This window comes from Nannospalax galili, unplaced genomic scaffold (genome assembly GCF_000622305.1).
Source record: "Nannospalax galili isolate Female #2095 unplaced genomic scaffold, S.galili_v1.0 scaffold127, whole genome shotgun sequence".
NCBI lineage: Eukaryota > Metazoa > Chordata > Mammalia > Rodentia > Spalacidae > Nannospalax > Nannospalax galili.
Window position 1 is genome coordinate 956,433 of NW_008360326.1, and position 21,074 is coordinate 977,506.

The following is a 21,074-nucleotide window of genomic DNA, read 5'->3' on the forward strand; positions in this document are numbered from 1 at the left end:
ACCTTACTTTTCTTCTCTGGTCTTACTTTTAAACTATTAATATCCATGCCTTTTAAGCTGTCTTTTTATTGAAAGTAATAAATTAAGACATTCATTGTGAGGTGGTTCACCTTTTGCCTAAGAATTACCAGAACTACATCACATGTGCACAGTGTTCAATACACAGGAATCATTTCCGGAGCAATAAAAATCACTGAAGTCCATTATAATAACTTATATTATAACACACAACGAACTTGTCATACAGTATAACACTTTCAAAGGAAGACACGTTGAGTAAGTGGTATCTTCTTCAAAATGCATCCATTGGTTATTTGCTGAAACTGAATCTGCTGTAGGTACTAAGACTCTATCTGGTCATCCTGTGAGTCTATACTTAGGGTGGAGGCTTGACTACTGGTGTCAACATTTTCATAAGACTTTTGGTCTTTGGCAAAGTTGATGAAAACCTGAAGTTTTTCAAAGAAAATAAAGCCATTAGTGCAAGGTAAACATGAAATAAGGCTTAATATCTGCCCCCAACACACACAATTTATGAAAATCAGAATGTGCCCACATATGTACAAACACATCCTCACTAGAAGTTCTTTTATATAGCCAACTTTAACTGGAATTTGAAAAGAATACCCTATCTGTGACTATGGCTACATTTTAGCCACAATCTAAATTTAAAGTTATAGCTGAATATCTATAGCCACATATCTGTAATCTGTATTGATATCCATATTAAATATGGATAAGGAGCCCAGACGAAAGCCTCATTAAATGTTTAAATAGAATGTTGGGAAATAGTTCCCTAGTTTTGGGAAGTAATGCACTAAAATAAAACTGTGTAGAAAAGCATATCATGTTGTTTGCCATTTATTTAACAGGTAGAACACTTTGTATGTTTAAAACCATTAAACCTATGAGTCATAGATTTATCCCAACATTACCAAGGTCTAGTGTTTCAAGGCATGGTTCATAAAGTTGGTCACAAGTCTAAGGCTAACTCTTCTGTGTTAGCAAAGCCATAATTGTCTTAAGTTCCTCTTGAGATGTCTAAAGCCCCATAAAATATTAGTACATAATACAGCCCAATTGAGTAAGAAGTCCATCAGATTTTATTTTCAGACCCATTTCAAAGACAAAGATTCTGTCTATACAACATGTTGGTTGAGCTGTGCAAAACTAAGACAGTGAAGAAATGGTGGATGACCTGAGAAACCACTAGTATTGAGTGCAAAAGTAATTAAGATATGCAAAGGGAAGAAAGGAATTCTTCATTTACTATATTAATTGTGTGAACTTAATTGACCTGAAGAAATGTCTGAACATTCTCTGAAGATCACCCCTGCACCCTAATCCAGGAACTGATCAATATAAACCTTCTTTATAACAACGACCAGGAGAAAGTAGGGAAAGCATCAACAGCTATTTGTTTTGTAGGTGACAATAGCAACTTCCTGCTATCTGTATTCATGTGAACTTTCATGGATGTAGATTCATATAATGGAGAAATCTTCATTTTTCCACTAAAACACTTAATGCCTTGTGAAGGTCTGATCTCTGATCTGAAATCAACTCAGAGCTGGAACAAGAGGCCTCAGTTATTCTAGTACATAAGGTTTAACAACAGCCATTTGTCCATCTGTACTAGAAATTGTTTTATATTCTACACTAACATTAACTACTGATACTGGCCGAGCTCCAACTCCTTTGATATCACATTTCATAATTTGTGTAATCCAATTAGACGGCCAGTCATCTTTTTAAATAATAGTAATATCAGAGCCAGTATCAATCAGACCTTTAAAAGATCTGTCTTGAATTTTAAAATTAATAAATATGAGGCTGTTGTGCTTGCAGCATCATAGCCCAATGAACAGAAATGGGATTAATATTTCCATTGATTTCAGATCAGAGATCAGACCTTCACAATACCTTCGCACCTGTATTTTAATATCTCAGGTACAAGGTTACATATTGCTTTAATTAAAATTAAATTAGGTGCCATTAAAAAGAAATAACTAGAAAGCATAATAACTAATATATGACACTGTGCCCATGGATTGTGGTACACATCTCACCTCTTCCAGAGTGGTCTGGCTCACAAGGAAGTTTGTGATATTTAAAGCAGTCTTATTGGTTTCCAGCAGGTCAAAAATGTTTGCTACTCCTCCTGCTGTGACAGGCACGTGATACTCTAGCATGCTAAGGTGCTGATCCTGTGGGAACCAAGGGGGGAAACTTGTTTACAATGCTAGGTAACATCAATTCGATCTTACTTAGCTTTACAGAGAGCTAAGAAAAGTACTGAGAAAGTCATTCCACTGAAAAGATGAGGCCACGGTGTAAATAATGGATAATCTTTGAAACTAACAGCTTGTAGAGATGAGATGAAAAACTTTATGAACGTCAAAGAGAAAACAAATTAAAAAGTTAATGAAAATTCCAAAGCATTCTGAAATTATGAGCACTTACAAAATCATAATCTCATCTAGAGAAAAAAAAATAGCAGAATGTTTTTCTCACATCAGCTTATTCTTAGTTCACAAATCAGTTTGGAGATCAGTTTTAGAAATTTCACTTTTATGTTAGATAGTCCTAAAATTCCAAGAACTGGCTGTTCAACTGATATGGGCTAAAACTGTCAGACTTCAATAGCATTGTTTAGGAGAAACCTTATTCTATTGATGCTGCATCCTTTCTCAATTCACCTTAAAATGCTTTTCAATTTTTAAATTTTAGTCAGTAGTATCACTATCTACTTAGTAACCAATTGTTACTGCCTTGGAGTAGCTCTAACACCTCGCTTTTCTGAGCACTTAATCATTTATTATCTTTTTCCCTTTAAGACAGCTCTCAAATTTGACCTTTCCTCTCTATTTGCACTATTCATGTCATAACTTGATGTTCTTCACTCCATGCCTGAATTCGTGCAACAGCCTCTTTGGAAGCCTAGAAACTGGACACGTTGATTTATTCTGGCACAGAACAGCTAGAGTAACTGTGTCTAAATACAAGTTTGATCAGATGTTGTCTTATCACTGAATCTACCCCGAAGATGCCTACGACTCTTGTTAAGCTGGTGTATTTCAGCCTGCTGTTCAAAACTTGTGATCTTCTTGTTCAGAACCTAGCCCCTCTCATAGACTTGTACTTGCATTATCCTTGCTCCTATAATCTGGCCATCTTGTTTATTTTAATTCTTGAATGGTTCTTGATATTTCACACTTAGAGATCTAGAAACTACTGCAGAAGTATAAAAGATGCTTTGCTTAGGGAGATATCAAATTTTATCATCAGCTCATGTGCTCTGGATAGCTTCACTCCCACAATGAACAAACCAGGAAAAATGCAATCCCATTACTCAGTAAATAAAGATTTCAACCAAGCAATTGACCAAAGGTATGTGACCAACACAATTTGTTCAAGAAAGGTGTCCTTTAATTTTCAATTTGAGTTAAACTTAGATGATAGAAAATGGGCTTTGATATGAACCTTGAAAGCTATTATGCCTAAAGAAATTATTCCAGGCTGAGGAGGCTGAGGCAAAAGCATTTTGTGAAGACAAAACAATTCTTCTGAAGATGCATTCTTTTGTTCTCTACTACCACCTTACATTAATATTATGCCCTATAGTTTATGAACACACTTAAGATACTTTTCAATTTAGTTTTCACAGCAGTTTTGTGAAGCAGATCTTTATTCCTGCTTACAAATAAGAACACTGAGCTCCAGAGATTTAAAATGTCTCATTAGCTATCGCCTCACCACACCAGGCTCGACCCAGGGCTTTCTGATTTCCTTTCATGATTCCACTCTGATTTCATTCTCACAATAATTATTTGTCATCTTCAGTGTTTGCAAAGTGCCTGTCCATCAGAGACATCATAATAATTGTTTTTTTCTGTCAAGGGCATTAAGCAAATGCTACATGAGATTTAAGCTCTTATATCCCTGTGGTCCATCCTGTGGCTATTACTGAATAAGAAAGGAGAAATCAATGCTATGATATTTCAACTACTCTGGGAATTGAGGACTGCTCAGACCTTTGAGGGTTTATTTTTCAAATGAGAGGGACAGAGCAGATAAAATCCCCTAATTGTGGCATTCTGAATTCAATAATTGTTTTCCTAAGAAATGTTGGTCAGATACCTCTCAACCCTCAGTTCCCTAATTCATGTATGTGACTACTGAACTGGAATATATACAGCTTGGAAACTAATTCAGTATGACCATAAAGACTTTGTGAGAAGAAATTAATAAGCATATTTGAAATAACTAGATTAACTTAAAGTAACTAGAAAAACATATAACCTGGGACTTCCATCTGTTCCTATTGAGTGTTTCAGAGTATCTCACACATCTGGAACTACTGGATTACAGTGAGTAACAAAGCTGTGAGCTACTTGGGAGTGCCAAACATCCACTCTGATATTGGGCTGTGACAAGTGAAGCCAGTCAAGGTCAAAAGGCGTGGACAGCACTTACTTTTAAGTATGTTTTTGGAAAGTGCAGCTGCATAAACCTTGTGAGGGTCTCCATGCTCACTTTGTTATTCTTCAAGTGAACCTTGACAGTAAATCCACGTCCAAACCTAAAAAGTGTAAAATATAGTATGAGTTACATTTTGCCAAAATAGCTCCCCTGGAATTCTAGATAATGAAACCGGTCCCAAGCTGGCCATTATGGTCCCTTTCCTTATAAAAAGACTGTTATTTTGCCATAAAAGTTCAGAGCACGCTGCAAACTGGAAATAGCTCAATGCCATGCCCCACCCCATAGCATGTCAGAATCTTTGAGTGAAAGCAGTATTGGAATGAAAATGTAAAATCCTGACTTTCTTTGACAAACATGAATTAGCAATAGATGTCAGTTTGGGGGGTTAATTCCTTCACATTTAAAGTTAGCAAGATTTGAGGGGGGACAGGTCATTGGAGATTTGATGTCAACAATAAAGATTAAAGTCACTGGGACTCTAAACCTAAATATTAATTCAAGATGCTGGAGTTTACTTCACTGAGTAGAGTTTGTAAAGATGTCACAAAAAAAAAAAAAAACACCCTACAAGCAACACAATGTTTCTGTCATCATTTTTTTCCTTATCTTTGTTAATGCTATTTTTATAAGACAACCAAGTTGCTATATGGAAAGGAATATAAGCATCATCTTGAAATTTGGAGATTAACATAACTATGTATAAATACCCATACACTATGGTGAATATAAACTAATCATGTTATTTTAATGTGATGATAACATGATATTTATGCATATTTCCCCAATGCATTCTTGATTAAAAGGTTTTCAATATGGTGAAATGTTAAATAGCTTATGGAAAGCTTGTGTAAATGGCAAATGAACATGGTAGATTTTTAAAAAGATCTTGCCTTGTACTTGTCAAGTCTAATTTGTTATTGGGTAAAATCTTGGAACTACTTCCTAAGAGTATTTCAGCTGTAAATTATTTATTATTATGACCGTTATGAGCTTTAATCTTGTAAGACTTAGAGTTATAAAATAAAAATACAGGAAACCTGCAATAAAATTATTTAAATTTAAGGTGAGTCAACGACACTTCCAGCTGATAACTTCTTCATCCTCATTTTACTATTGACTATTTTTTTTCTTTGTCTTTTTGTTTTTTGGTTTTTGAAACAGGTCTCACTATCTAGCCCTGAATGGTTTAGAACTTGCTGTGTAGACCAGGCTGGCCTCAAACTCATAGAGAGCTGCTTGCCTCTGCTTCTCCAGTACCAGGATTAAAGACATGCACCCCCACACCCAGCCGGTTTTACTATTCATCGCATGGTGGGAAGCTGAAATATAGCACTGGCCATAGCTCTGTTAGATCAATTACCCTATATCACATGTAAACAGCATATTTGGTCTTTACCTGCTTTTTATGTGTTGCAAAGATCCAATGCACTGGAACCTTCCATTCACCATAATGGCCAGCCTGGTACAGAGGGCTTCACATTCTTCCATGCTAAAAGAGAACAGATGCCTATCAACATTCAGGGTGCAGAAAAATTAGGTTGAAGTTCATAAGCATATGTTTAATTAGTTTATTATGGTACCTTAGAAGTTTCCCCTGGAGAACAACAACAAAAAACTTAAAATATAAATTAAATTTCTTTGTATGGAATCTTACTGTCCTTTCATGTTTGAGGCCATCTCTTTAATCTGGAGTACCTTCTATTGTCAAGCCCGATATTTTTTCAAGTTCTTTTAAACTTTGACTCAAGACCTACATTTTCTAAGAAGTGTCTCCAAAATGACCCTGAGCTTCTTTCATTGTACCCCATACTCCTACTGACTTTATGTTTTGGAGTTTATAACTGATTAACTTGTACCTGGTTATAAGCACTGTCCTTTCATGGATTGCCATATCTAGAGGAAATCTTAGTTATTGCCCTGTTCACTTCATGCCAAAGTTCATGCAAAGGAAATGATTGACTCTAGGTGATGGGGACAGAGCTGGAATGTAAACAAGTCTCTTGGTAATAAACACATCTAATATTTTTGTGCTATGTGCTCATTATAATGCAATCCAAATTATAGCATGTAGCCAATGTCTTAAGAGAGACACAGACAAAATGTGTTAGCATCTCTCCTACTTAGCTGACTAGGAAGGATATTTGTGGAAGAAAGCCACGTGAGCTTGTTCTAGAGGAACTGGTGGGACTAGAACTTGGAGAGATTTCATGGAGACTATTTCAAGAAAGCACAGTTGAAGAAACACATGGAAATAGACAAGGACAGTGTGGACATGGCACCAAGAGTCATTTAGATTGACTAAAAGAAGTGTCATAAGGGAAAATAGTAGAGACTTAGAATAGAAGGCCTTACATATGAAGCCTCAGGATTTTGAACTTTATTGATAGGCAATAAGGAGCTGGTTAAAGAGAGTCATAAAAAGTGTCTGCTGAGACCTTGCACCCTGTCCTATTATCACCATGAAACTGCATCTTGACCTACCAGATGGGTCTTTGAGATGGTTCTGTGGGTAAAAGCACTTCACACCAAATCTGACAACCTGAGTTTCATCTCCAGGATCCACATATTGGGAGGTGAGAAGCAACTCCCACAAGCTGTCCTCTGACACACATACACACACACACACACACACACACACACACACACCCCTTAGGCACACACAAAAATAAATAAGCAAATACATGTAATAAAAATGCAAAGGTGGGTATTCTGATCTATGTTACACAGGAATACTTCCCCATCTACTATCCAAAGATCATGGGATCTGACCCCTAGGTACCTGTGCGAGGTGAGGATGACAGAGCACTTGTTCTGTACCTCTTCTGAAATGATCCTCCAGAGGTGCCGTTTTGACTTAGGATCCATCCCAGAGCTCGGCTCATCCTTAATAGAAAGCAATCAGAAAATGTATTAAATTAATTAATTTTTGATAAGGTTCTTCACATGAATTAATGCATCTCAATTCCCTAGCACAGAAGTCACTTTTTGAGGTCCTGTGACTAACTCGTTCTATACATAATAGACTCTTTTTGCTGCTGTCAAAAAGCTCAGAATTAAGTATTTAAAATTGTCAGTCTGTTTGAAAAGTGTTTTGGTGAAGCTGACACCTTGTTACTTTACATCTAGCTCCGATGTTTCTTTGGAAAAAAATCTGCTTCAATTACCAGCATAACAGAGTTTTTACATTTAATTCTGCGCTGTCACATATGTAGTGGGAACTACACCAACAATTGCCATCTTTCTCCTAAAAGCAGAATGTGGCTATGAATGATAATGTCATGTGAAGCAGAAGAAAACACAACTTGGTATTTCAGTTACTATGTTCCAGCTGTATTTTTAGTTTAATATTATTAATTGAAATTTAAGACTCTCCATGAAAACAAAAAATAAGATTTCTAGAAGTTGCCAAGTAGAAAAATCTACAGTAGTTTTCAAAGCAAATAGGGCTTTGGAAAGTTATTCACATACAGGATTTTAAAAAGTCACAGTAGATAATCTAAATAAGCAACAATAAAGCCTAACAGATGTTAAATATAAGCAAATTATCTGTCAAGACTAAACAGAAAAATTGAAAATATATCTGTAATATAAAAAATTGGATAATTAGAGGCTTATTTTGTATAATAATGTCTTAAATTTAATTAAAGGGATTAGTGTTGCTTTGGGGAAATGGTGATGGATATGTTGTTGTTGATTCTTTTTTGAAGAAAATGAAATATATAGTGAATGCATACAAAAGAAAGCACAGGGTTGTTCTCTCATGCCTGTATTTCTTCAGCTCATTACTGCACAACATTTACATGGTGCTTTTAACATTTTAAAGTTCTTTATATCTACTATCTCACAGGGGCACCTCAGGATTGTTTTGTTAAATTTAAGGGGTGTTTACACAATAGGATTCCATTATAAGCATTCACTGGCAGCGATATAATGCATTATAAGCTTCTGGTATTATAGAAAGATGGTTCTGTCTGGGCAGTTTAAATTTGATCCACTGTATGGCTTAATCCCTGGAATAATGTGGAGATTTATAACTGGATTTTTTTGTTTGTTTTTTTGGTCTTTTTGAGACAGGGTCTCCCTGTAGCCCCAGCTGTCCTGGAACTCACTATGTAGACGAGGCTGGCCTTGAACTCACAGAGATCCGCCTGCCTCTGCCTCCCAAGTGCAGGGATTAAAGGCGTGTGCCACCACGCCTGGCTATAACTGGATTTTTATCACATATGTTAAGGTTCTTTTAGAGTTTGGAGGTCCTCGAATGAAGACAATCTTCTAAAATAAGGGCAAGTATATTACTATGAAATAAACATCCTTTTTGCCATGTTGGACCAAAGGAGTAGAACAGTATATCACCAGTATGTGCAATTTATATTTCCAGGTGATCAATTTAATCCTGCAGTTTTTGTCCAAATATAAATGTGGAATGTATTCCTTGAACCCTTTCCCAAATTCAGATAAAATAACGCAGTATATTATCCATCACATTACAAGATAAGTAACTTGTATTTTTAAGTTACAAAGGAATAAAATTTTAGCACAAAATATTGTTCTATATGTGCCTTTCTTTCTCAGTAGAAACTGGAAACTGTTAGTTCACTTTCTCGGTACCTAACAGAAAGAGACATGATTTCATCAATAAGTGGGAATTAAACTTTATCATGTTCTGTATTTATTTGAAACCCATGAATTTGTTTCAGCTATTTCCCATTCACATGCTGAGTGTTTCCTCTGAAACCTCCCAAGCCATTGCTTCAGATGAAAAATGTTTTCTGTGGATACTGTTGTGGTAATAAATTATTTGCTGATATGAATTCTCCTAATGTGGGAGTATTCATGCTTTGTGCAGTGACTGGCACATAGTGAGACTTCACTTGTTGCTGACAGGCTGATGGAGGAGTGTTAACACACAGGACTGGACGTCTGTTCTAATTCTGTAGTGGCCTCATTCATAATGCTTCTCTTACCAGTAGGAGGATGGATGGCTTCCCTATCAAGGCCAGTGCAGTGGACAGCTTTCTTTTTGTGCCGTAACTGCACAGAGAGGTAGCTCTGTCCTTGTAGGGCATCAAGTGAAGTCTCCTTAGGAGTTTATGAACAGTCTGTGGATAAAAAAAGAGGAATTATATTGATTCTCCCCTGTACAAACCCTTATAGCATCAAATGGAACAAAAATCTGCCTGTAAATAGATTTTTTTCCCCATGGAGAATATATAGGTTTAGAAAGAATGATAATATTTAGGTTCAGCATATATTTTATTTTCATCTTCAAAAGACCACTTAAAAGAATTAAGAGTTCATTTAAATAGATAAAAGTGATTACTCAGAGCCTCATTTTCAGATTGGATTTTTCCCCCAAATGTGCGTGTGTGTGTGTGTGTGTGTGTGTGTGTATTTACAAATGCAGACTGTGTGCTTTAAATTGTTACCAGAGTGTTCTGTTACAAAGCTTAAAGGAACTAGGACAGTCCAAAGGTAGGTTTCTCATTGATTGTTATCACTGCTTTCTTCATCTTCTTACTGAGCTGTGAGTTGTCATAAAGGCCTTTAGTCTATTTAAAACTGACCCACTATCAAAACTGTCATGTATTAGGAATCATGAGTCCTTGTGGTTGTTTCTGTAGTTAAGTAACCCTGGCAAATAACTAAATCCTAGTTGGATGTGCCAAATGGGTCTGCAGGGTTGTACAACAGAGGAACATGGACCAAGACTTCAGCCATTCCATTACGAAGATAAATTGTTACAAGTAGGTGCAGAGTCAAAATCAGGGCTGCGATTATAGCTCGGTGGTAGAATTTAGGTTTAGCATGCATGAAGCCCTATGTTCAATCCCCTGCACTAATAAAAAGAGAAAGTAAAGAAATACAGAAGAAAGAATGGAAGCCATTCTATTTCACTTGGGCATTTTGCTGTTAATTCTGTGGACGAATGCTTATTTGAATGGCAAAGAATTACGAGTGTCACCAATCACCTTCAACTTCAAGCTGAACACAAGTGTGAGCTTTTACCTCTTAAAAGCGTAGCTGAACAAACCCAGGTAGAGAAGTGTCTAAAGCCGAGTTCATCGATGTGGATATAGAACACATAACTATGGCAAAGTGGATGACTGTTTTAAGAAAAACTTTATGGTTTCCCACGTGTCAAGTTAGTTTTGCCAGGAGTAAGATGGGAAGAGAAGCAGAAGGGAGCTGTAATGGTCTTCAGATCATCACGTGTGCTCACCTCTTTGATATCTTTCTCTGGAATCCCATGTACTCTGGCATAGAAATACAAATGTTCTTCCACGGTTACCAGGTCATCTAAGGCATCTTCCTGAGGGCAGTAGCCAACCAATGAGCTGTGAGAATCAACATGACCTAGGAATCTGAGTACAGAGGATGATAACATGTGAGTTCCTGTAGATAGGTTTCCCTTTGTCCCTAGATAGTAGGAAAGTGGCTCTATCCTTGTTACAAGATCTTGTGGTTTTGATTTAAAAAGGGATAAAATAATCTCATTATCACAGTCACACTTAAGGGTATAAAAATCTCCAGTCACTTCAATGACCCCCCCCAGGAGATATAATGACACAATCACAAATTGCATAAATGTTCATTTAAATTGTCTAAATGATTTGGTCTGAGTAAGAAGATGCATTTGTTTTCTGTACCCGCTCTTATTTCTGATCAGAATGTTCCCACTGGATGGAATGATGTCTCCAGTCAGCATCTTGAAGATAGTGGTTTTTCCTGCTCCATTCACACCAAGAAGTCCAAAGCACTGGTACAAAGAGAGGAATAGAAAAGATACAAGCCTTAGAGACACGTTGCTGTTGTGTCCCCTCCTCCCTGGGTGAAATACCTTCCCAAGAAAAATAAATCACCAGAATTATTAATGGACAGTGTGCTTTGGTGCCGACGTTTGTTAAGACTTTCTCTTCTCAAACAAATGGGTGCTAACGTGCTCTCTTTTCTCTCTAACTACCTGATCATTTGTATATATACAGAGGATTTACATATTATGTTAAGGCACCCCTTTTATGACATGATAAACTACCTCTCAAGTAAGATATGCTAACCCGACAAAGTAATTACATTTATAGATTTCACATTATTTATACAAAATTACAACTTTACTGAAAAAAAGCTACCGAAGCAATAATTTCTTTATGCTTCTGAATAAATCTGATGCTCAAAGTCTACACCTCTGCTCAGAAAGTAAAGGGAAATAGACATGTTCTTTTCCTTCTTTCAAATTTAATAGTGTGTCTGTGAAAAAACACAAGAATATAAATGAACGCAGTGCTGGGACCTCATCTCTGGAAATGTTTGACTTCATGGTAGATCCTGAAGAGGCCTAGAAATGAAAGGTTGAGGGAAGCACCCTGAACAGGCTTCCTGCCTGAAAGTCTACCCCAGGCACAGCAATAATGGAAGGAGCTCAGGGCTTGTGTGGTGGGGGTTAGTGAAACCTTCCCTGCAACAGCAAAGATGTATATAGCAAACCACACACTTATCTCATGAAAATACTCAGAGCTTGACTTTTATATTCTAGAAGAAGACTAAAGAAAAATAATGAAGACTTTTTGGCTGTAATTTATGCCAAGCAAAACATGGCCCCTACCTCTCCAGCAGGTATCCCAAGGCTGATGTTGTTGACAGCGATGATCTTTTTGTGGATGAGTTGGTAGGTCTTCGTGAGATGATGGAGTTGGACCAGGTCAAACTCGGCTGCACCACTCTCAACTCGTAATCTCTCAGCCCGCACATCTTCATCTTCATCTGCTGTCTCCATTACAGGTGAAGACATACATTTTCTGAAGAAGAGTCTACAAAACAGACACAGTGAATTTGTATTAATTATTCGAATGATACTTCTCAACTGTGGCATTTTAATGTGCTTTCACTCCACTGAAAGTATACTATCAATTGTTAGCTTCTTTTACATTTATGGTATTTCAAGAACTTAATAATTAGGCTGTGTTTTATATATTCACTGTAATCCTGGGGAAATAGTGTTGACTTTCCATGTCTAAAATGTTTTCAGATCCACTGTTAAAATACATAATCCCAATTTTAGGAGCAATGAGATGTATATCTCAAAGGTAGTTTCTGATAGGGAGTTCAGAGTCATGAGTAGAAGGCAACACATATAAACCCAAGATCAACTGCCACCCTCTTAGGAAAGCTCTATGTTCTCCTCACCCTCCTCTTGCTCCTATTTATTGTGGTAAATCTGAAATAAGATCTATCTGCTTAACAATTTTTAATTTTCTTTGTTTTTCAGGGGAGAGGGGATGCTGGGGATAGAACCCTGGTATGAGCAGGTCTCCACTTCTAAATCATCTATACTATGAGTGTTACTCATTCTGTATCCTGTTTACTACTAATGTCTCTTCTAAGAGCCAGGAAAGAATTGAGGATTATCAGGCTGAAAACTCATTAAATCTCAACCCCACTTTCGTATATCTTGCTTAACAAGCACCAAAACAATTTGAAAGTCAGCAAATCAGTCCTTCCAGGTCTTCTTTGAAAGTCTCTTCTTCTTTTAAAGATAATCCCAGGATTCCAAAATGTGCCATTTTCTTTGAATCTTCTCTACTCATACATTTGGTCTCCAAACATGGAAAGTGCCTTATAATCTCCTGCCATGACCACCTATTTTTTGTCTATCTCTATTATAAACTCTGTCTTAACTTTCATTTCTCAGTAACCTCAAACTGCTCTTCCAACCACACAGTATGCCTCCATGACCCACTACTTCAGCATACTTATCTTCTTTCCAATCAAATAATGTCATTCTTTTTTAAAATCGTCTACAGTGTTTTCCTCTATCTTTGCTCTTGTCTTTTCTTATATTATTAATTAATTAAATTTTTATTTTTCAATAGCTGATACACATATATGATATTAAAGTTTGAATAGTACTAGAAATAATCAATAGCAATCACTAGTAATCAACCAGAACCAACAATAAGGATAATCTATGGAATTGATATATAAAATATAGATTTCTTTTTAAGTCACGTGGTAATATATTATATACTATACGCAGTTCTTTTTTATAACTCTTTATTTTGGGGGGAACTTCATACATGAATACTGCTTTTGCATCATTCCACCCCTCGTTCTCTTCCCTCAAATCCTCTCCAGCTCCCCACTCTCTTTCATTTTCTCATCTTCTTCTTTGATTACTACTGTTATACATGCACACATCTATAAATACACACACACATATATATACATTTATAAATACATACACATAAATATATATATATATATATGTAGTGCACTGAGTCCACTTAGCAGTGCTCATGGGTGCATTTGTTTTAGAGCTGTCCACTCGGGATTAGATAACCTCTCAGGGAACTCATCCCTGGGGGAAACTGATTCTCCTTCCCTTAGCATCCATCTATTGGCTGTAGCTCTTCATCTAGAGGTGGGACTCTGAGCTTTCCCCCATTCACACTGGCGTGTCCACTGGTCATGTCATTAGCAGGCTTCCTTAGGCTATCATATTGTGGAAGTTTCATGGGTGCAGCTTCCTGATCAGTTCTAGAATGCAGTATCTCACAGTGGGCATCCTGCTATTCTGGCTCTTACAGTCTTTTTGTCCCCTCTTCTGCAATGTTATCTGAGTCTTAGGTGTATGGGTTGCATTGTAAATGGTATATACAGTTCTTAATCTTGAATATTTTATTCTAATAAATCTTAGAAACAATCCCAAACATTGCACAGATAACTGGATTATTCTCTGTATGTGCGTCTGTGTGATGTATGTGCATGTACGTACAGGTGTATACACCTGAGCATGCCAATGTGGAGGCTAGAAAAGGATGTTGGGTGTCCTGCTCTGTCACTCTCTACATTATTCCCTTGAGACAGGGTCTCTCAATGGATCTGGGCTCACAGTCCCTGATAGACTAGTTGGTCAGAAAGCCCTGGGAATCTCTGTCTTCTCTCAGTCTCAACAGCACTAGGGTTACAGGCACTTTTATGTGTGTGCTGGGGATCTGAACTCAGATCCCCATGCTTGTACAGCAGGCACTCTTACCCAAAGAGCTATCTCCTGGTCCCTGGATCATTCTTTCCAATGTATTGATAGTGTTATATTAATTGATTGTATGTATGTAATTTCAGCAGTCCCTAAATAAAGAGCATGCTGATTGTTTCCACTCTTTTGCTGTTAGAAATGGTTAGTATGATAAGTAATTTTCTGGATGTGTAAGTCTATATTTGTGCGTGGTATATCTGCAGGAAACTTCCTAGAAAGGCTGTGCTGAGTCAGGGTACATATTCCTTCTATACTTCTTGTAATTTATGATGCTCCCCTTGCTTTATCTCAGTCATCTTCCCAGACTCGTCAACATGCTACACCCCTAATCTTCTCTCCCATTTCTGCCTGTGAAAGGCTTTATCATCTTCCAAAACTCAACATTTTCTGTATCCAAACATCTTTTCTCTCCATCACTGGCTCTTACTGGCTAACAATTTATTTAATTTTGTTCTTTACAACAATACCTTCTCACACCCACAATAAGGCTACACAACTACTGTTTCCTAGAGTTAGATGAATGATAATGCTACCAAGTTTTTAAAAGGTTTTAGAGCAAGACAATTCCATGTTATGGGAATTAAGTCCCATCATGGTGACAAGCACTGTTCTCATATGACTCACCTGAACTTCTTGATCAGCCACTCGTTGATTAAGAGTCTCAATAAGAAAAACATGGTGCCCTGAGAAACCAGAGCCACAAACATTGCACCTAACTTGTTCATTTCAAAGGTTTCACTTGGATACTCCACACCATATGCTTTTAGGAAATCCAGGACTGCCTGTTGCTGGGAGAGTTCAATCAAACCGTAGCCAAAACAGAATTGAGGAAATATCAGGAAAATTCGTTTGAGGGTTTCAGAAATAAGCTCTAAAGTCTGAAACAAGAGAAGTAACAACAAAATCTAGTGTTAGAATTCCAACAAGTTGACAAAAATTTAAAACAAGATGAAGACATATGGAGAAGTCTATGTAGATTGGCAATTATTTCACATTTGCATACTGATATTCACTATAACTAAATGATAGAGTTTACTGCGAAACATGAGTAGACAATAAAATACCAGGTTCAATCATGGAGGTAAAATCACTTCTAGGCCTGCCTTAGATTTGGGGAATGTAAGGGCTGGCTAGAGTGTTGGGATCCACATCAAAGTATCAGTAGGTGCCTGGACGAGGGAAAACTCAATACAGTTTTAGAACCTCAGGGAATTTTTACTTGGAAAGGGACTGAAGTGGTGAAATGAGGTGGAAGGAGAGACAACATATCTCAAAGAGGAGCAAATGGCTCATTTTCACGTTATTCACACTTGAGGCCAACTGCTTCCACCTCATGAATTTTCTCCCTCCTCCTGGAGTGGGCTTGCCTATTCCTCAGTTCACTTCATTTCCTCTCCATTCTTTGCTGTTCAATTGCCTGGCACTGTTAGTGCTTCTCTTCTCACTAATCATAATCGTCAGCTCTGAATGGAAAGTGATGCTCACAATGAAGTAGATTCCGATACATGATTGAAAGGGAATGAATTAGGTTTTTTTCTCTATGAGTGTTCAAATGAATCCTAACCCATAGTCATATAACTAAGCCATTCTCCTTGTCATCACTGTACCACAGGAATTTGTTAATGAGTAAAATGTTTAGCTGACCAATAGCTGCCATGATTTACTTAGTGTCATACAATATATTTGATTTAGCCTCTATCACTCTGCTCAAGACCAGGCAAAGGTCACAAGTTTTGACACTCAATAAATGTAATAATAGGCATCAACCTAGATGGAGCTAAATTTTTTTAAAGCGATACTCTCTGCTTTCCTAAATTTAATAAAACCAAATGATATTCTTTTCCATTTAAATGTAGATTAAAGAAAAGCTTTCCACACCAAGTGTGTTAAGGTTTCTGATACATTCTTTGAAGTTTAACTGAATAAAAGACCTTACCGGATCATTAGGCTTTTCCTTGGAAAGAAAGTATACCACCGACAGAGAGACAATGGAATTGATGCCAAAAAACAGGTTGACACAGACGTATGTGATAAAAGCCATTCCTGTCTCATGGAAGAGACCAGCCAGCAAGTACATCCAAGAAAATGTTGCATAGCTGTAGATTAATAGTACTAAAAATTAAAATTATGCCTTCACTATTCTACTTTACAAAACAATAAACTAAAGCTCAAACGGGTTTCCCAAATAAAAGTAAACACTAGTGATGAGTTGCCAAACCCTGAATCTTGCTTCTCATTCCTCTTTTTGACAAAAGATCCCCTAAAGATGCTTTTTTAAAATGACAGCGAGAAGCCTTTCTTTTAAGGAACTTCAGATAGTTCCCCATCATTACAATTCCAAACTGATTCCCCGTAGGAGATGGTGTCACCCTGTTTAGGCAAGACTTCTGTTGTTCAGAAATAGGAGTTCAATCAATGTAAATCTTATCATTTAAAATTGAGGAAAAATAATGACATCCTAAGTTAGCTAGGCAGATGACAGAGTGTGGTTAGAAGTTGTGTGGCCTATGTTGAGCAAAGTGTTGAGCAACTTTGGGAGAAATTAAATAGCACTAGAGAGAGCAAGGTCCTGCATTTGCCAGTTGTTGGCTAGGAGACAGCACCATGCTTTCAGAGTAGAAGCAATTTTTACCCTGAACATTGACTATGTCAACCTGTAGTAGTTGTATTAGCCTAATACACAAACAACAATATTTTGTGTACCCTTAGATAGCTCTAAAAAGATAAATAAAATAAATACACATGAAGTTATCTATACTTTAAAATGTTATGTATAGTCATACAATTTGTCAATATATATTCACACACATACATATTTTTCTGGTCGTTCTGAAGCCCATTTTTATGTTAATTAGACTACATATGTAAATTGGTAAGCACAATACTTAGCACCTACTGAGGGCTTGTTAATGATAACAACATTAATTGTCTGAAGTATGATACATCCCGTGAACTAGCAACTGTAATGTATTGTTAGTCATCACTCATGTCAAATGAGACCCCAAGACAATTGTAAATTAACTAATGACACTGAGGTCCTATTTGTGACTAGGTGTGTTTAATTCTGTTCATTTTGATTTCATTGCTTAATCAGCAGCTTACCCAAACAGCAAAAGCAGGAGAGATACAGCGCCTAGATTGCTTTCACTGTAAAAGGCAGGTAGTTTGAAAATCGCAATGACACCAATTGAGAATGCTACAGGGACCAAGTAGAAGACCTAGAGGGATAGGTAAAACAATGTTTAATATGTGGTAGGCATTTTTTAAATCAATAAACCATCTACTCTAAAGCTGCAACAAATTGACCTAGAAAAAACTTTGAAGGAATGAATTTTTGTTTATCTTCCTGTTGCTTGTAAAATTCAGCTTGTTTTACGTTGGTTTTACTTTAGAATTTGTCTTCTCCGATATGAGGTTAAGCCAGTTTTCCATCTATATAGATATACAAGAAGTCCCTAGTGTTCCAGCCTTGGGGCTTAAGAGTTGGGATCATTCAATGACAGAGGTTCAGGGAGAAAGATAAAACAGCCAGGTATCTTGGAATTAGAGTCAGTCCTCAAAGTATTGATTTCATTTTGAATGCTGTGGCTCACTCAGATGGTTGATTTCTGAGGTTTGGTTATCATTGTGAGACACTCTGTGCAAAACAGCAAGATAGCAGGTCCTGCACATTCTTGGAATTACAGGTATATGAACAAACCCTCAGTATTCTGTTGACAAGCAGAAATATTAAAGGCACAATAGTTTTCGGTGCACAGGGAAACTGGTGGTGATTTAATTTGAGGGTGGAAGTAAAGGGGATCTCCTGAATTGAAATAAGCCCTGTGTGTGTGTGTGTGTGTGTGTGTGTGTGAGAGAGAGAGAGAGAGAGAGAGAGAGAGAGAGAGAGAGAGAGAAAGAGAGAGAGAGAAAGAGAGAGAGAGACAGCAGCATCTCAATATTAGTAGACCATCACAGAAGTATACACTCGAAATTTCCATAACATTAAAGCTCCTATTAAGTCCAGAGCAGTCATTACCATTCTTTTAAGCTTGGCTTCTACAAAAAAACACATTTCAGACCTCACTGGATGCATTAACAAAATGGATATGCAGTTGATTACTCTCCAACTCTTCAAGCCAATGATCTTGACAACAACTCAGACAATTTCACCATAATCATAGGCAAACGCACACTCATCTGGGCTCATGGCCAACACTGGCACGTTTGGAGTCAAGAATGACCATCTGAACTCTGGGAACACTCTGTGTAAATGGGAGAGCTGTCAATGAAATACATCCTTCCTTTTCCCTGCTAATCTTCTTTAATGTGTCGTTCAGCGGGAGCTGCTACTTCTAATTTTTCACTATTAGTTGATTAAATTTTTATAAGCTTGATTATTTGGCACAATTGGGTAATGCTGCTAAGCTTCTGTTTTTCCACTGTAGTGGTTCTCAGACTTCGCTGTGCTTAAAAATCACTCTGGGACCTTGTTTGAAATGCATAGTGCACTCCCCACTCCCAAGATATGGATTCAATAGATCTGGAGTGGGGCCCAGGACCCTGTATGCTATCTCTGGGAATCTGATATATCTCAGAGGTAAGGACAAGTAGGCTTCATTTTCTCCAACCATCAGCTGAATATAAGCCTGACTCCAGTTGCTTCTTCCTTTTCTTTTCTTTTTAAAAAATATTTTATTATTTTAATTTTATGTGTTTGAGTGTATTGAAGCAATGTCCACAGAAATGTCAGAAGAGGGGGGTCAGACATTACAGACAATTGTTTGCTGCCATGTGGGTGCTGGGAACTGAACCCAGGTCCTCTGCAAGAGAAGTCTGTGTTCTTAAATACTGAGCCATCTCTCCAGTCCCCAGTTGCTTTTTCTTAATTTACTGGTCTTTTGGTAATAATTAGAATAATTAGAGTAAATAACACTTACATACAAAACTGGTAACTTTATTCAAATCAATCATTTCTTGCAATGACAAAAGTTACTCACCATGTCATAAATGAAATTTGTCACCCAGTAGCATGTCACACCGATGCCAGAAATGTGCTGTAACTGCTTGGCTTTGGTCTGATGTTCCCTGACAACATAGGTCACAAAGCTGGCAGTGGTGACAGAGTAGCCCATCAGGATGGACAGCGCCACTAAAATATCGATTAAACTGCTGATTCTATCATGAGCAATAGAGAGGAAGGCACACATAAGTTTTTGGAACCTTTTTCCTTTCAGGCAGATTCATGACTAAAACCACCAACAAAACAGCACAAGACTTGACTGTGACACAAATAAGGCTTCCTGTAAGGCAGCCGGATAATATCTTCGACATGACTCTGCTGTGACCCTGAAATAAATGTAGCACTAGTGCACCTGAATTGGCTAGGGATGTGTGATAGGAAGAAACTCGGTCTCCAAGGGTTACAGAGTGTATGCAAGGGATATATAGATCTTGAGCAAAGAAACAGTACTTAAATGTTATTCGTGGAAGCTGAAATGATGAAGTACTTATGCACTTGACTCATAAAAGCAGCAGACTGGGTGAATCTGCAGTCAACAAGCTCTACTTGGCAGCCCTACGCTACACCCTTTCAGAAACTTCCTTTTATCCCAGTCAGTGACTTATATTACCAGCTCTTCTAGATTGACACTCATTCAGATACAACTATGATTTCCAATTATAGCACTTTATGCAGAAGCTCAGCTATGCCAAGTAGAAAGTAGCCATGCCAGGGAAATCTGCTTACGTGGCTTGTTCTTGGTCTTGCACGCCGGGATAAGGATGGCTATACATGATGATCCCTGGGAGAGGAGAGAGTTCTGTTAGCAGGTGTTCAGCTAACCAGGATCAGCAATGTAGAATAAGTTTTTCCATATGCTATAAGCTAAGGAACGTTACTTTAGAAATTTCTTTGTAAAGGCGAATGATCACTGCCCCCCCCAGCCCCTTGTGTGATTATTGGCATTCTAATAAGAAAAGAAAGATTTTTTCACTTGTTTGGGACCTTTTGGAAGGAGACAAGACAATAACTTATATTTCTAAGATAGCATGTGTCATACTAAATAATGTAGCCCCTTGTCCTACATTTAAACAATTGTTTTATACTTTGTTCTAACTGATATGTTTGCATTTAGGCTGCATTTCAGAAGAATAATACATTTAGGCAAACAATTCAAATGGGCATCAATTATACTCATCCCCCCCTCCCCTTACCAAAGAGCAGACATCACCTCAGCCCTTCTTCCTGACCCATGGCAGTAGACAGAGTAATCTGAGAAGGTTCCTCTATCTCTTGCTACTTAAGATGTCTGTGGTTCTGATGCCTTGCCAGAGTAGGTTTTGGACCTTCAGTCTTATATTTCCATGAAGGTTCAAGAAGATTCAGAGCCTCTAGCTGGATCCATCATTTAATTCCAACACAAACCCAAATTTCTGGGCTCTCACAGGGTTGATTATACTTTCTGAGTTAGAAACAAGGCTCTTTTCTCTCTTTCCTTAAAGGATATTGCTTATCCAGTCAAAAGTCAACTGGAAGGTTTCCCAAAGACTATTGTGTGAAGGCAAAATCTATACTGCC

The 21,074-nt window shown here is 37.4% G+C and overlaps 1 protein-coding gene across 1 annotated transcript in view; it reads right to left on the reverse strand.

Annotated features, from left to right (window-relative positions):
• Positions 1 to 264: 264 nt before the first annotated feature.
• Positions 265 to 21,074, reverse strand: part of Abca12 (ATP binding cassette subfamily A member 12) — a 168,568-nt gene continuing 147,758 nt past the window's right edge. The window contains exons 40-53 of the mRNA XM_008825667.2: positions 20,244 to 20,298; positions 19,495 to 19,672; positions 17,618 to 17,733; positions 16,452 to 16,611; positions 15,140 to 15,393; positions 12,086 to 12,290; positions 11,133 to 11,242; positions 10,706 to 10,847; positions 9,450 to 9,584; positions 7,265 to 7,368; positions 5,882 to 5,974; positions 4,477 to 4,582; positions 2,070 to 2,207; positions 265 to 449 (exon numbers count right to left, since the gene is read on the reverse strand). Coding sequence (XP_008823889.1) covers positions 342 to 449; positions 2,070 to 2,207; positions 4,477 to 4,582; positions 5,882 to 5,974; positions 7,265 to 7,368; positions 9,450 to 9,584; positions 10,706 to 10,847; positions 11,133 to 11,242; positions 12,086 to 12,290; positions 15,140 to 15,393; positions 16,452 to 16,611; positions 17,618 to 17,733; positions 19,495 to 19,672; positions 20,244 to 20,298 — 1,904 coding nt within the window. The 3' untranslated portion in view covers positions 265 to 341. The remainder of the gene's footprint in view (positions 450 to 2,069; positions 2,208 to 4,476; positions 4,583 to 5,881; positions 5,975 to 7,264; positions 7,369 to 9,449; positions 9,585 to 10,705; positions 10,848 to 11,132; positions 11,243 to 12,085; positions 12,291 to 15,139; positions 15,394 to 16,451; positions 16,612 to 17,617; positions 17,734 to 19,494; positions 19,673 to 20,243; positions 20,299 to 21,074) is intronic.